Below are 15,625 nucleotides of genomic sequence, written 5' to 3' on the forward strand. Positions count from 1 at the left end.
GTAGTTCTGGCTAATTCTCTCGTATTTTCGCCACCGCTTCTACTCTCTCTTTCCCTGAAAGGATTACCACTTCTTAACTCAGGTGTCACATTTTCTGTCTCAATGATACGCAATGTATCTCTTATCGGAGAAACAACTGGTGTGCTCTCTTCTGGTTCTGGTCTATATGGAGGTGGTCTTTTGTAAATCATGTCATTCAAGACCTCATCCTCATACTCATTAATTCCATATCTTTTCACTTCTGCCTCAGGAACCCTTTCTGTACCCTTCTCTTCAACTGTTCTCATAGGGTATAATCCCTCTGACATACTAGCATCTCGCCATCTCTTCATTCGATCATGATGAGTTTCACGATCATGTCTCCTCCCAAACATGTATCTGTAATTTCCCCCAGACCTCTGTTTTTCTCGCTCATGTACTTCCTCTTCCCATTCCACTAAAGCCTCAAACTGGGTCGGCCTTGGTCTTGGGTCAAGACACAACATCTTTTCCCGCAAATTTTTCAACACGGCCAGATTAAATGAACCATGTTCTGGGAATGCTAGGACACCATCTTCTTTAGTATACCTAACCCAATTCTCCAACCATATACAGGTATGATACCCATATCTCGCAGCCATGAAGGATGCAGGCGTTTTCGATGGAGGTAACAATTCACCTTCTCTCGTTTTAACATCTTTATCTTTGTCAAACCAATTTTTAATCTTTCTGAACAAAGATTTTTTCTTTTTCTCTTCTTGGTAATACATTTTAGTTTTTACCAAACTTTCTAATCCTTTCCGTAATACAACTGAATAGTACGATGTTTTATCCAATAACAGCGCGACTCACACTAACGCACCAATCCTGGAGCGTCTACATCACCTAGAGTACCCCTTCCAATCCTTGCGCGGCTCACACTATCGCACCAATCCTAGCGCGAGCAATGTTCTGATTCAATATCCAATCAGAGCGCGGTCTATTTTACGTCAGCAGTCGCTGCAGTCGTTCCTGCTCCTGTCTCCTGTCAGTCGTCTACCCCTCCTTTACAAAACTTCTCAGTAGACTTCGTGTCAGATTCTACAAAATCTATTAGTTACAACATATAAACATCTCCATTGTCTGCTTCGCTAACCAAAGAATAGTAAAGAAAATCTATTTCACAAGAATACCGTTGACACAGAAGCACATCCCTCTACTCTGCCCTTCTAACATGCATTCATTAACTGTTTCCTCTAGGACTGCTCCAAAGAGTTTTATAATCAACTAAATGTATGAGCATTAACGCACATTCATACAAGAAAATGTAGTACATACACACAGAATCCTGCCTTTCCCGAGAACAGCGAACAATCTGCCCCACTACAGAATTATAACATACGTTAACCAAGCAGTGTTTTCTTCTGCCCAGTCCTTCAGACAACCTCAGAGAATACCTATTACTCCTCCCGCGATAAGCTTTAACGGTGAACCTTACGGATCCCTGGGACTTAAGACCAGAGTTTCACAGATAACCATCGCTACCATACACACTCCTTTTATACCAGAAATATTTCTAATAGTAACACACAACGATGTCACTAATTCCGAACACAGACAATGTGACGCGCAACTTCAATTGTCACACGTTTTTCCTGCATACGTACAGGACCAACAATCCCGTCTTTCCCGAGAGCAGCATATACTTCCCTCTGCCCTACTACGGAACTGCTATCAGCTCCCAAATTCCAGAAGCACTACATAAAACTCAACATGACGACTCCAACATATAGTATTAGTACATATACCATCATCAATCAATAATCAATAAATCAAAGCCAATGTACAAGCAATCTAATCAGATCAAGACAATCATCAATAACCATCAAATTCTGCTACCAGGAAATTGGTGCAGATTGGGGTGTACAAATTCTCCCTACTTCCACGGATAGAGTAAATTCACAGATACACGCACATACACTCATCATACACTTGGGCCCATTTCACTAACATATACTCAATTACTCTATCAGCACAGAACCTGTGGAGAGGAAACCTTCTAAACACCCTGCATCTACACTACGGTCGATAAGACCTAATTGACACTGTCTTGAGTCATGATTTAACCAATAATAATCAACAATAATCAAAATAGAGTACTCAATAATTGACAAGAAATAACCACCAACACAGTATTTCAAATAATGGTAATTTATCTAAAATTAGTTTAAAGAAAATCAATTCAAAAGCAAAATCATTATTCTCATAATTACCTATTCTAGCTAAATGTCATAAACGGGTCAGGACAGGTCTCTCGATAGAAGTCTCTCAAGTCACCGTCCTCACAGCATCGATCCTCACCAACGCAAGTTCGGAAAGAAGTGGCCTCAGAATCCAAAATGCAATGAACAAACCCTCTCTAAGCTAACAATATTTATAATAAATTTAACAAAAGAAGGCAACATAAAATGTTTTAGATATCCGCTGAACCGCTGAGCAGAGCGAGCAGGAAAGGATGTAGCATCGCTACATTTGGAAAATCTCCGCTCAGAAAAAATCACAAAAATAAAAAGATGGAAGACGGAACTAAATCTTGAAAATGTTTCTTTTTCATGTTCATATTTCCTCGGAACCAGCATGGTGATCACAAAGTTCATTGTGGCTCCTTTGTCTTCCAAGGACATTTGGATGTCCGCCCAGAGCTGCTGTCCTCACGGAAAACTTTTAACCAGGCGAAGACTGTGGTCAGATGACTCTCGACCATGTTCAGCAAGGCCTTCTCATCAAAATCTCAGCACTCGAATGTAGGCTTTAAACGGTAGCCATTTTTCACTAGGCCAAAACGTACCATCTTAATTAAAAGAGACAAAAACAACGTTACCACAGCATAGTGATTAAACAGTGTTAACCCCACTAATACCCTTATGTGTATGTAATTATCTAGCCTTTGCAACACAAGAAAAGCATTAGTACACGACATTTAAAAAGCGTTTTTGTGCTTTAAAATAAACAGCACTTAGCAACATTTATTAATAAAACATGCACATTATTAGTAAACAACACAAATGCATCCCCACGTGTAGTTTTCTCTTGTTAGTTCGTATTGGTTAATTAGAACATTTACACAAAACAAATAATTAATAATTATGAATTAATAATTTTAATTTCTTTCGACAATCGACAAACCAGAGCTTAAAAACCCAATAGATTTTCAACAGAAAACTCTGCTCCAGCAGGGGCACGTCTGATGTCGATCGGGAGCTCGTTCCAGGTCTTGGCCGCGATGTAGGAGAAGGCTCTACCACCTGTTCTGGCTCTGCGGTTGCGTGGGGTTTTGGCGAGGGCACGATCGGTGGATCGGAGGTTTCTCTTGGGTACGTGGAAGGAAATTCTCTAGTTGAGGTATTGAGGTCCGGTGTTGTGGAGGCATTTGTAGGTGTTGGTGACAGAGTCGGATGGGGAAGGCGGGCAGTCGGGCATTGGCCGATGGGCTGGTGCTTAAGTGACATTTGGGCCAGTTTTTGAAGGGCCTCAGCTTCATGCCTGCCTCCCAGGCCATCGCACTTCTGGCTATGGTGTGCGGGGCAAAGGTGTTCAGTGTGACAATCTGCCTTAATTGTGGCCAGGTGTTGCTCTATTTGTTGAGTCATTCTTACCTCTGCCCCCCACTGGGGCCGCAAAGCAGTGTCTTGCTCCTGACCCCTGCCAGGCAATGGTGGGAGTATGCAGGGGCGTCACTGAGGGAGCAGGATTTTTGGCTATGGGCCTTCGACACCTTAGCCTCCACTGGAGAAGCAGTAGCTGTGTCCTTTTTCTTGACCCCCTCCCTTGCAAGGCCAACCCCTCTGAGGATATGGATGGCTGGGGAGGGAGTGAACTAAGAGAAGCCTTACTGGACGTTGTGTGTGTATTTACATAGGTATCGCTGTGAGATAACGTTTGTTAGGCTTTTATTAATCTTGTGCATTGTAACTTTTACTCATATAAATCACCCCAATGCCCTAGCACCGAGTTCCCCATATGAAAACTATAAAACTCACGGACCGATCGTAAAAAGCCATTTTGACACAATTCCTGCTATTTTCATGCACACTAACTGCCTGATTGCCTCACACTGCAACGACGAGGGGTTTATTCCCCAAGCCATAGTTTCCACTTACCTTGAGCTTGCTTTGTGATCAATGTCTCAATGTATGTGTATAGCACAGTATGTAGATTTGCATATGCACCTGGCACATTGCACTAGGGTGACCAACCGTCTGTAAATTTCACGGACCATCCTTAATTTGGACTTCACGTCCGTTGTCCGTGAGGATCCTTTTTACGGATGCCTTTTGTCCATAATTTTGGGCATTACAGGGAACAGCACTGTTCCCTGCATGAAGCCTCACCTCCCTGATTGGGCCGCTTTGCACTCCTCCTCGGAGCACAAGAGTAGCCCCACCCCGCCCTTTGTCGTTCTGTATGCGGCTGATTGTCACATAGAGAATGACAATGGGCCAGTCTGGGCCGCAAAGCATGTGGCGGCCTCCTCCTGCTGTGGTCTTGGGACAGGGCATTCTGTAAGATGGAAGAAATGTGCAAAAACGCCAATGCTGCTACATGAGAACCCAGGTCAAGAAAAGAAGCTGGTGAAAGAGGTTAAAAAGAAGGGGCTAGAGTTCTTTCACAGTCTCGTCATTTTAGAACTGATGCATTTTCAATATTATATTCAAGGAAGCCATGATTGCTGCTGTTTGCAACTAACAACCATTGACAAAGCCGATAGTTCTGGCTTGTTGCAGGTGTAACGTTACTTGTTGTCCTATGTATCCGGATACAATGACAGAAGAAGCAAAATACCAGTCAGGCGGTACACTATACTAAGCACAGATTTTTAGCTTAAGTGTTTTAAGCCACGCCCTTAATTACATCAAACACCCACTTTAGGAGAGACCCCCCAGTTTTTTCATCCCACTTAAAGCCTTGGAAGCAACACCATGTCACAGTCCCCTCATGGCCTGGCACTGTGCTTCATGCATGACTCATGACTCAGATTGCCTATGTGCAAGGGCATAGTGAACCCTTCCCCGCCCCACCCCTTTCTTTAGGAACTAATAATAATTATAAGAGACATTTATAGAGTGCGCAGCTACCTCAAATGAGGTGTCCCGGCGCGAACGCGGATAACATCGTAGCCAAGCCCAACAGACCACTAGACTCTGCGGGTAAACAGTCAGGTTTTCAAGGCCTTTCTGTACTCCTGCTCAGAGTGCATCTTACGAAGATTCCAGCATTCCACCCTGAAAGTGCTGCCCCATCCCCCCCCCCCCACCCGTGCTCGCTTTGGCAAAACAGGGGACGCATAGGTAGCGCTTCAAGTTGGACCGCAGCGATCTGTCCTGAAGGTAAGGGCGACGGCTCAACCTCAGATACTTAGGGCCTCTTCCCTGGTAGGCTCGGAAGGCAAATGTGAGGGCCTTAATTTCAACTCTCTTGGCCACAGGGAGCCAATAAAGTTGTCTGAGGTGGGGGGAAATATGATGACGAAGAGGGACCTTTCAGACCAGCCTAGCCGCCACATTTTGTACTATCTGCAGCCTACGGATCAAACCACTGGGCAGACCCAGATCGAGTCCATTGGCGGAGTCAAGATGGGAGGTGAATAACGCATGCACCACAGTTTTACGCACTGACTCTGGCAAGATGTCGATGAATTTCCTAATCATCTTCATCTTACCAAAGTAGACCGCAGAAACATGCTGGATCTGTGTGGAAAGGGATAGGATATTATCTCAATGGACACCGAGGTTCTTGACCGAATCCTTCGGGGTGGTGGGCAGTTCCCAATTCGGCCGGCCACCACAAGGCCGCTGGGGGAGGGACCACTTTGTTAAAGAACCTCCGTCTTATCAGGTTTGAGCTTTAAGAAATTGCTACTCATCCAGACGGAGATATTTTTAAGGCACTCTCTGAAGGAGTCAAAGGCCGATGCCGACACTTCCCCAAAGTAAAACATCAGTTGGGTGTCGTCCGGGTAGGATATCACCTTGATCCCAGTGTTGGCGATCAGTTTAGCCAGAGGAGCCAGATAGATATTAAATAGGAGGGGGCTAAGGGCAGAGCCCAGGGGCACCCCATGTTAAAGGCTTGGACTCGGAGAAAAAGGGTGGAGAAAGACCTGCTGGTCTCGGCCGTGAAGATAAGAAGTGACCCAGTACAGCGCCCTCCCACGGAAGCCAAATTGCTTAAGCCGATCAAGCAGGATAGAATGAGACACCGTGTCAAATGCTGCCGGTAGGTCAAGCAGCACCAGCATGGACGCTGCACCCTCAGCCCACTGCCCATCGAATGGCATCAGCCATCTCAATCAAAGCCGACTCAGTACTATAGTCGGCACGAAAGCCGGACTGGGGATCATGCAGAAGCCTGTTAGATGCAATAAAGGCCGCCAGCTGCTGATGCACTCATTTTTCTAATATTTTAGCCAGGGCCGGGAGGAGAGAGATGGGCCTGAAGTTACTGGTGATCTCCGGATCAGCGTTTGGTTTCTTCAGTATGGCGAGAAGAAATGCATGTTTCAAAGCCGAAGGAAAGACACCTAGCCTGAAAGATGAATTCCAAATGGAATTAAGGTAGGGATTGAGCCATGCTGACAGCCCGCTATAATGTCGAGCTGGCCAAGGATCACTAGGTGACCCTGATTGCATTTCTGCAATTCAGCCATAGAGGCCTCAGCCGAAATAGTCGAGAACTCAGAAAATACTGAGCAAGGGTGACATTCTTGATGGGCCTCTTCTGTCTGAAACTCTGAAGACAAAGGCTCAGCTCATAATGAATATGAAAAGGTGGGTGAGTAAATAAATGAAGGAATGGGTGGGTGGCTGTATAGATTAGTGAAAGGGCGAATGGATGAATGAGAGTTTGAATGGATGAATAATGAGAGAAAGGATGGATGGATGAGTGATTGGATGGATGGATGAGAGAAAAGGTAAGATGGATGTATGAGTGGAAGGGGTATATAGATGGGTAAAAAGGGTAGATGGATGAGTAAAATGGTGGGCGAGTGAATGGGTGGATGGATGAGTGAAATGAAGGATGGATTGATGAATTAAGTAAATGGATGGACCGATGAGTGAAAGGGTGGATGTAAGGAGGGATGAGTGAGTGAAAGGGAGGGTAGATGGACAAAAGGATGGATAGATGACTGAAGGAGTGAAAGGGTGGATGGATGACTGATGGGGTCAGTGGATAGATTCATGAGTGGATGAGTAGATGGATGGGTGGAAGGAAGGATGGCTAAGTGAAAGGGTCGATGGAGAGAGAAAGGGAGGATGGCTGAAAGGGTGAATGGGTGGAAGGATGAGTGACTAGGTGGATGGATGAGTAAGTGAAAGGATGGCTGGTTGGGTAAAAGGCTGGATGGATGAGTAAATGGATGGATGAGTGGAAGAGTGGATGGATGAGTGTACCGATGGATAGGGTGAAAGGGTGGATGGATGGAAGGATACATGATGGATAGGTTTGCAAATGGCTGAAAATGTTTGGATATGGATGGGATTAATTATATACTATTGCGCGACCTCCTCTGATGCGTCTATAAAACTTACCTTTTGTCCCGAAGTTTTGTCCTGAATTTTGACCTCCTGTCCTGAATTTGTACCCATGCAAGTTGGTCACCCTACATAGCACTCCATGCATTATCCTCCCTGGCCATTGCTATTCCACAACTATGCATTTTAACAAAAATAAAACGCGAACAAAAGTCGGAATGCTTGTTCTTCACTTTGCGTGTTTGTTGCCTCTGAGTGAAATGAACTGCGGTTTTTGCACGAGACCGCGCAGGAACAGACACGGTCTATGAAGAGAATGCTGCACAGCGTTCAAGGCAATTAGAAAAGAAAACTGCAACTTATTTACGTTCTAAGGGTTCTGCAAAGGCCAGAGCATGATCATTAGAGAGCACTATTTATATATAAATATCCATATTATTTTTAACATGTCTTATCTGTCTTTGTTTAGTTTAACTATTGGTCACGGTTATGTAAAGCAGATTTAGAACATATTTTAAAGTGATTTCAGCTTAGGTTGACTGTTCACATACTGATCAGAGTAAAAAATAGAGACTTTCACATTTTCTTCATTTTCACACCGGCCAGGATATTAAAATACTGGTCATGTCAGTAAAAAATCAGCCAGGTGGCAACCCTAGCCTGATCAGGTATTGCGTCCTTTGTGCCATTTTATTTCACCTCGCCCGCCCGGCCAAAATGCAGCGCTTCTCGTTTTCCCCAATCGTACTAATTCTGTAGGCTTTAAAATGCTTAGGTTACCAAACATTTCTCTAAAAAAGAGTCCAATGAGACTAACCCAATGACGTTTTGTGAAAGCGCGCGACCTGCGACTGTGGGCCACTTTTTTGGGACTGCAATCCCAATCCGACCCTGGTGGGTGAGCATCTTGAAGGTGACTCTCTTCTCGACGGGGAGCCAGTGGAGGTTGCGCAGGTGATGTGTTCATGTCGTCGCAATGCATATTGCATGTTTCCCAGAAGTGATTGATGTGCTTGCTCTAACAACCTCATTGTCCTGAAGTTTGATTCATTCAACCAACCTTTTCCCCTTTTTGAACAGACTTGAACTCGTTCCAGCAAACATCGAAGTGGATTGACGATGTAAGAACAGAGCGAGGAAGTGATGTCATCATCATGTTGGTGGGAAATAAAACTGATCTAGCAGACAAGAGGTAATGAAGTTTCAGCCACATGATCTCACAGCAGCAAGCAAAAACTGCAGCTATTAGTGACATGTGTGTCGAAATGAAACATGTTCAAATTTGTAAATTATCAATACTTTTTATCACCTGTGTTTCACTGATCCCGGATTGGTTTTGTAGGTGGAATTCAATACCAGGCTCCAGAAATTGTAATGAATTTTGAAGTCCCATTTCAGAAATTAGTTGAATAGGGAGCTCTCGGACGGGTTGAGGGCCTCTACAGTGCGCTTCCTGTTCTGATGTGTAGTAGTTGAATGAGACATACAAATATGAGTCTTTCAGTTTCTGTCTTTAAAGTAGCTTGTCCAGTGTACAGTCAGCTTTTGAAGTAAACAGAGGACCGGGGAAGCTATAGCCAATGCTTAATTTGAGCCGGTGGTTTCTAGTGCTCGGCACCGGCACTAGATTCTCAACACCTGCCTTTGTGACAGTCTGCCACAAGGTGGCGCTGACTGGTTAATTTAGAGATGACCACAACAAAAGGTAATTATTAATTCAATATACATTAAAAATGACTATTTCTTGCCTCCCAGATTGAGCACGGGTCGAAGCACTGATGCAGATCAACAGAGTGTGGTCAGGGAAGGTCTCTTGCGGTCTGGGATGAGCTGCTTTTCCAGCAGTGAGATAGAGGACCGGTCTCCGCTTCCCCCCCAATGGAAGAGTACCTGCACGTCTCAGCACTTCTGCGATGCATTTAATGGGAGAGTACCTGCACGTCTCAGCACTGCTGCGATACATTTAATGGGAGAATACCGGCACATCTCCGCACTGCTGCGATACATTTAATGGGAGAGTATCTGCACGTCTCAGCACTGCTGCGATACATTTAAAGGAAGAGTGCCGGCACATCTCCGTACTGCTGCGAAGCATTTAATGAGAGTACCAGCACGTCTCACCGCTGCTGCGATACATTTAATGGGAGAGTACCTGCACGTCTCAGCACTGCTGCGATACATTTAATGGGAGAGTACCTGCACGTCTCAGCACTGCTGCGATACATTTAATGGGAGAATACCGGCACATCTCCGCACTGCTGCGATACATTTAAAGAAAGAGTACCGGCACGTCTCAGCACTGCTGCGATACATTTAATGGGAGAGTATCTGCACGTCTCAGCACTGCTGCTATACGTTTAATGGGAGAGTACCGGCACATCTCAGTACTGCTGCGAAGCATTTAATGAGAGTACCAGCACGTCTCACCGCTGCTGCGATACATTTAATGAGAGAGTACCTGCATATCTCAGCACTGCTGCGATACTTTCAAAGGGAGAGTACTGGCACGTCTCAGCACACCTGCGATACATTTAATGGGAGAGTATCGGCACATCTCAGCACTGCTGCTATACGTTTAAAGGGAGAGTACCGGCATGTCTCAGCACACTTGCAATACATTTAATGGGAGAGTATTGGCACGTCTCAGCACTGCTGCGATGCATTTAATGGCAGAGTACCTGCATGTCTCAGTACAATTGCAATACATTTAAAGGGAGAGTACCTGCAGGTCTCAGCACACCTGTGATACATTTAATAGGAGAGTACCTGCACGTCTCCGCACACCTGTGATACATTTAATAGGAGAGTACCTGCAGGTCTCAGCACACCTGTGATATATTTAATAGGAGAGTACCTGCAGGTCTCCGCACACCTGTGATGCATTTAATGGGAGAGCACTTGCACGACCTTGCAGCGCCGGCTTTAGCAGTGGTGGCGCCTGGTGCGCCAGTCTTTTTCATCCCCCGCTCCCTCCCCCTCAACTTGACCTCCTTCTCGGATTCCCTCACTACTACCTGGCAAAAGTGCCCCTCACCTCTCCATAGCCCCTCTCTCTGATAAATTTCATTTGTTTTAAAGCGCTGGTAAAGGCTGGCTTTACCAAATCGCACAGCTTTTCACATAAACTACAGATATGTTCTTTGCAGCAGGCATATTAACCCTGTGCGCTACTTTATGGCGAGGCAAAGCTGCCACTAGACAAAACTCCGATCTATCTTTCTAGCAGGACCAGTAATCACAAGAGTTACTTGACATTTTTATTGCTGCCTGGAAGCTGGACGCACAGGGAACTTTGCAGCAGGTGCTTTTAAATTGTAAGTTATTGTTAAACACAGCACCCTCCATAAGGTCATTCACTCCTCCCTCCGCCCCCCTCCCCTCCCCTTTCCAGGTCAGCGCCCAGTGGGGTCGCACCGGTTACACCACCCTAAAGCCGGCCCAGAACACAGGCTTTAGCCACTGTTTAACTGAAGACATTTGCTTTGAGTCTTTGAGTGCTACTGGAACAGAGGGCCTACTTCAAAACCATCGGTTTATTATCCTGCTTTTAGTGAACAGGATCTCTCATTCCTAATTTATACACTTATTCTGTGCCCTTTGATCTGTGGGTGCTTAGGTGTAGAGTGAGCACACTCTCCTATAGGCGTGGTCAAGATGCCCACATTAGGCAAAAGTTGTGCTTAAAAGATACCATAAGAGCATATCATCAAAACCTAACATAGACGCAATGATGAAGTATTTCCCTTCGTCATAAAGTCTGTGCCAGACACCGTTTCCAGATGCATTGCAGCGGTAGCAGTTCACATGAGGAGAAAGACAATACGTGTCCTGCTTAACCTTGAAGACTTTGAGGAAAGCAAAATCACAGTAGACTTGGAGGATTTTCAGGTGAGCCTCAACGTCCTACAAACTAGGAATCTAATATAGACAACAGTAAGGCTGTGTCCTCCACAAAAGAGGGTTAAGTACATAGGAAGATTATTGGGAACAGAGCTCCTAAAGGTCCTTGGGATACATGATCATCTGCGCATTAGAAATGCATTTCACCCCAAACAAATCTTGGTCCTGCTGCCACACATCTCTTTTTGCTGCTGTGCTATCTCAAGACCTCAGCGACCACTGGTGTCAAACGTCTGGAAGGAGAAGCCTATTCCAACCCCCATGGCGACTAGATCTCCTCCCTGGTAGTAAAGATCATGCTGGATAGAGTTCTTTCAGAAAGCCTCTTCCCATCCTAACAGACACTTCCTTTGTTGATATGTGAAGTCCACACGAACCATCTAATAGCCAATCATAAATCCATATTCCGTTACTAACAAGCCCTACAGTCGAATATGAGGGTGAGCATAAGTGCCATTTACTGGTTCTGCCAGCTCAGGTATCTAGGCTCTCCTTCCTAAAATTAAGGACACAAGATGGCTTTGGATGCTAGATCTCTTACCTCGAACGCTCGCGTGATCCCCTGCCGCCTAAATATCTAGTAAGACGGGCGTTTTAACCCATCACCAGACTATGAACATTCGAAAGATGCAAAGCTTCTGTCAACAAGATCTTTCATTGCGTTCAAATGAAAGCGTTTTGGTCGTTGGAGAAACCCATTAACCTGAGAATGTGGAGGTAGAAACTGTTCTAAAATACCTTAAATTGGCAAAATCTGCATTTTATTCGCAGCCATTATGCCTTGAAGCAAATGTCACTCCTGAATATCCTTTTTCATCAATTGATTAAAAAATGTTTTACAGAGTCCAAGTAAAGTCTTTCCCCAGTCTAGCCTCTTATTTGGGAACTAAATGTAGCCATTTCAGAATGGACAGACCACAATTGTGAAGGAACTGGGGTTAAATTGCTGAGAGTAGCCGTTATTCTGATGGGTAGTTGCCAGTTGTAATGTCTTGCTGTTATACCTCACACTTGCTGTGTTTTTCATCATCACCAGTTTCACCTACCAGCAGCTTCACTTGTTGGTCCCCCGCTGTTACTGATGCAATTTAGAAAAACGCTGAGGACTCCCCCTCAAGGATCACTTTATCTGTCTTTGAGCCTCTGAACGTCCTCTTCACAACCAGCCCCAACACCAGCATCTTCCCCCTTCCTCTCCAGTTTACAGTGTGGAGGCAATGCTGCCACCGCTTCTTTGAACGCTGGCCTTCATTCTGATTTAAGATGGTCTTCCAAATATCATACCATCCACTTATGTGCTCCATGACAGCTACTTACTTTTCGTAGTAAGTCTTCACCCCTCATACCTTAGCCTTTAGGCTCATTGGAGGTTTCCACATTCATTTGGAGGCATACTCAAACCAAGGAACAATTATTGATTGGCCAGATCAAAGGAAACCTTTCAGGTTTAATATATTTTCTCTTTGATCCTTTCACCGAGCAAACCAAAAAAGATCTCCAGCATTCTTATTGTAGATGAGCCCATCCTGCTGGGAATACTCTGTAGTTAAAAATCAGTGGTTTGGAGCGTCCATGAGAGATTTCCTACTTGTGCTTAAAGATACTAGTCATCGATGAGCTAACGTGTTACAATAGCTGGGTGCACTCATCGAATCTGTGTGTTTGTAGTCATTTTTGAATGAGGAAATTCCTTGCAAGCCTCAGATTTTTTCAGATGTCATTTTTGTCTTCTGAGAAAAAAGTTTTTCCTTTAGCTACTTTTAAATGATAGTGAATAACCCTTTCATTGAAGGTGCATGAACTTGTCCAAATCTAAGAGTAATGTTTAATGGTTTTTATGAAATCTGTCGTATCCTCACATCTGGGTAGTTTTTTTTCCTCCGATAAGTGTTGTAATCTGATGAGCTGAGCAAAGCAGGTTCCCTGTGTCGGAACTGCCCCAATATGTTTAAGAGAATTTGTTACTAGATGCCCCCTACCTTTAGCACAGGGTAGACATGGGTTGAAGAGGGCAGTAGTTCCAGAGCCCCTCGGGTAAGAGGCAATAGTAAGGCCACTCGGCTGTCACACACTAGCTCTCCATGAATAGTTAGTCTCTTTCCCATGCACATCTTGCCAGTTTGGAGGTAGGGTCCCCTAAATCAGTTGAGAGAGGAGTTGCCTACAGGTGCTGCAGCAATAATACTATGAAGAATAGATTGTAACATTTTATTCCATTTATGATTACATGATTTTGTTTTTTCTAAGCAGCCAGCGCAAATCATTGCTCTTTCCAGTTCATTGTCACTGTTTGGGATATCTGTTAACAAGCCATATTTTATACTCATCAGAGGCAAAGATCCGCTCTGATGTTCCTCAGATATTGAAACATTCAAGCACATGTTTTGACAAATTGCTTCAAAGGCATCGCCCTGCCTCTTCCATGGATTGCCTGACTTGGGAGAGAGCAGTCTAACCGAAGGAAGAAAAGAATCGTAACGCGCTCTTGGGATTCCATGTTCGTATTGACTGTACCCCACTGCTTTTCCTACCCATGCCAAGCATATAGAAATCTGCTCTCCCCAGTCAGTTATCCTTAGGCGGTCATGGTTGTATAGATATTTTTTACATTTTGCATGTCTTGCTTGATGTATGGCCATTACCAAATCTCATCACACCCCACCCTCAGTTTTTTTAATTTTATTATAAGGAACCCATTTTTAGAGAATTTGCGGGATGGACTATTTATCAATAGAAAAGGGTCCTTCTGATTGCTAATGAAATTCGTGATGGATACCACTGGTTCCGCACCGTACCCCCTCCAATCTGGATGAATAGGAGCTGTTTATTAAAAGATCCCAAGGCATGCAGATCTACTTCTGCTACTGTCGTCTCTGTCGGTCATGCTTTCTTGAGTTTTCTCTGCACACCTTCATTAGTGGTGGAATATCTAATAGAAACTGATGCAAGGACGCCTTATATAATCCGATGTTGTCATATCCGTGGTGGCTGGTGCCGAAGTTGGAGTAGAGTGGCAGCATCTCGTGGGAGTGGAGACCTGTTACTGTGGAAGTCTTTGAGCAGATCCTGTGTGGCTCCTGGAGGATGAGAGGCATGATAGTCCCTAGATACATGAGCATCAAAGGTAAGTAACTTTTTCTTCAGGAAATTGTTGGTATTTAGTTGTACAAGCGAGTTCCTGGGAAAGGTCTTGAGCTCATGAATAAAGTCTGTTACCCGTGACACGCGTTACCTGTAGGTCTGAGGGGATTGTCTTCTCTTCGGTGATAAGCGTACACTATACACACCCTCCCACAAAAGCCCTATGTTTTACATTTTTCTTAAGATTGATGCTTTGTGTGTCTTATGCACTCTGAACTAAAGGCCTCTAGATGCGTGACACCACAGAAGGGTTTGGGGAGTTTGAAGTGGAATGTCTGGAGTAGAATCACTACAAGTGTATGATTTTGTGGCAGAAACGCCCAAACGATCAGGTTGCAGGTGAGTAAATTTGCTTTCTCGTTCTTCATTCTCATAAGATGCTCACAGTTTAGTATTGGGTAGTACTGCACTACCCGCTAGGTATTTGTATGTATTGCGGCCTTACGCTGTCACCTGGCCCTGTGCAGACGCACTGGGAGAGGACAGATGCATGCCTGCCAGTGTATCTTACCACTGCAAGCTCATGCCTTACATGGAACATCCAGGACACCCCAAGCGAGAAGGGGGAGTTTTTATCGAGAGAAATCCTACCTCTGATCAAACAAATGACATGTCCGTTCGCTTGGATGTGGAGCAGGAGGATGCTAGACCGAAGTTCAGAAGTCACTTGGGAAACCCCTTGTTATCCTTAGCTTTTGAACATGGCTCTTATAACCTTACAAACGGTATTATATATTAATTCATTGGATATCCTTTGCTTTACTTTGCCAGTTATTTACTTTACTGTGTGATGTTTGCATGGTTTATGTCTTTCTGTGTTTGCATTTATTTCATTTAAAGGCAGGAGACGGTGAAGGAGGGGATGTATTTGAACGTCGTGTGAACACTTGGGTTTTATTAGTCTGTGTAAATTCTAATGACCGAATCTCAGAAGGGTCCCTTGATGGTCAAAGGTCAGATCGCACTCCTTGCCTTGAACACTGAATGTACTCTACAGTTTCAGGACTCCATTGCTTTGTGACTCCCACCTGATGCCTGCGAAGCTATTATCTGGGATTGTTCTTTGCCTCATAATATTACTAACCATTGAGTTT

The 15,625-nt window shown here is 44.5% G+C and overlaps 1 protein-coding gene across 2 annotated transcripts in view; it reads left to right on the top strand.

Annotated features, from left to right (window-relative positions):
* Positions 1-15,625, top strand: part of RAB41 (RAB41, member RAS oncogene family) — a 586,928-nt gene that overhangs the window by 368,642 nt on the left and 202,661 nt on the right. For both annotated transcript variants that reach the window (XM_085608359.1, XM_085608360.1), the window contains exon 5: positions 8,571-8,682. In XM_085608359.1, the coding sequence (XP_085464485.1) occupies positions 8,571-8,682 (112 nt within the window). The remainder of the gene's footprint in view (positions 1-8,570; positions 8,683-15,625) is intronic.

Source organism: Triturus cristatus, chromosome 5_2, assembly GCF_964204655.1.
Source record: "Triturus cristatus chromosome 5_2, aTriCri1.1, whole genome shotgun sequence".
In the NCBI taxonomy this organism is placed as follows: domain Eukaryota; kingdom Metazoa; phylum Chordata; class Amphibia; order Caudata; family Salamandridae; genus Triturus; species Triturus cristatus.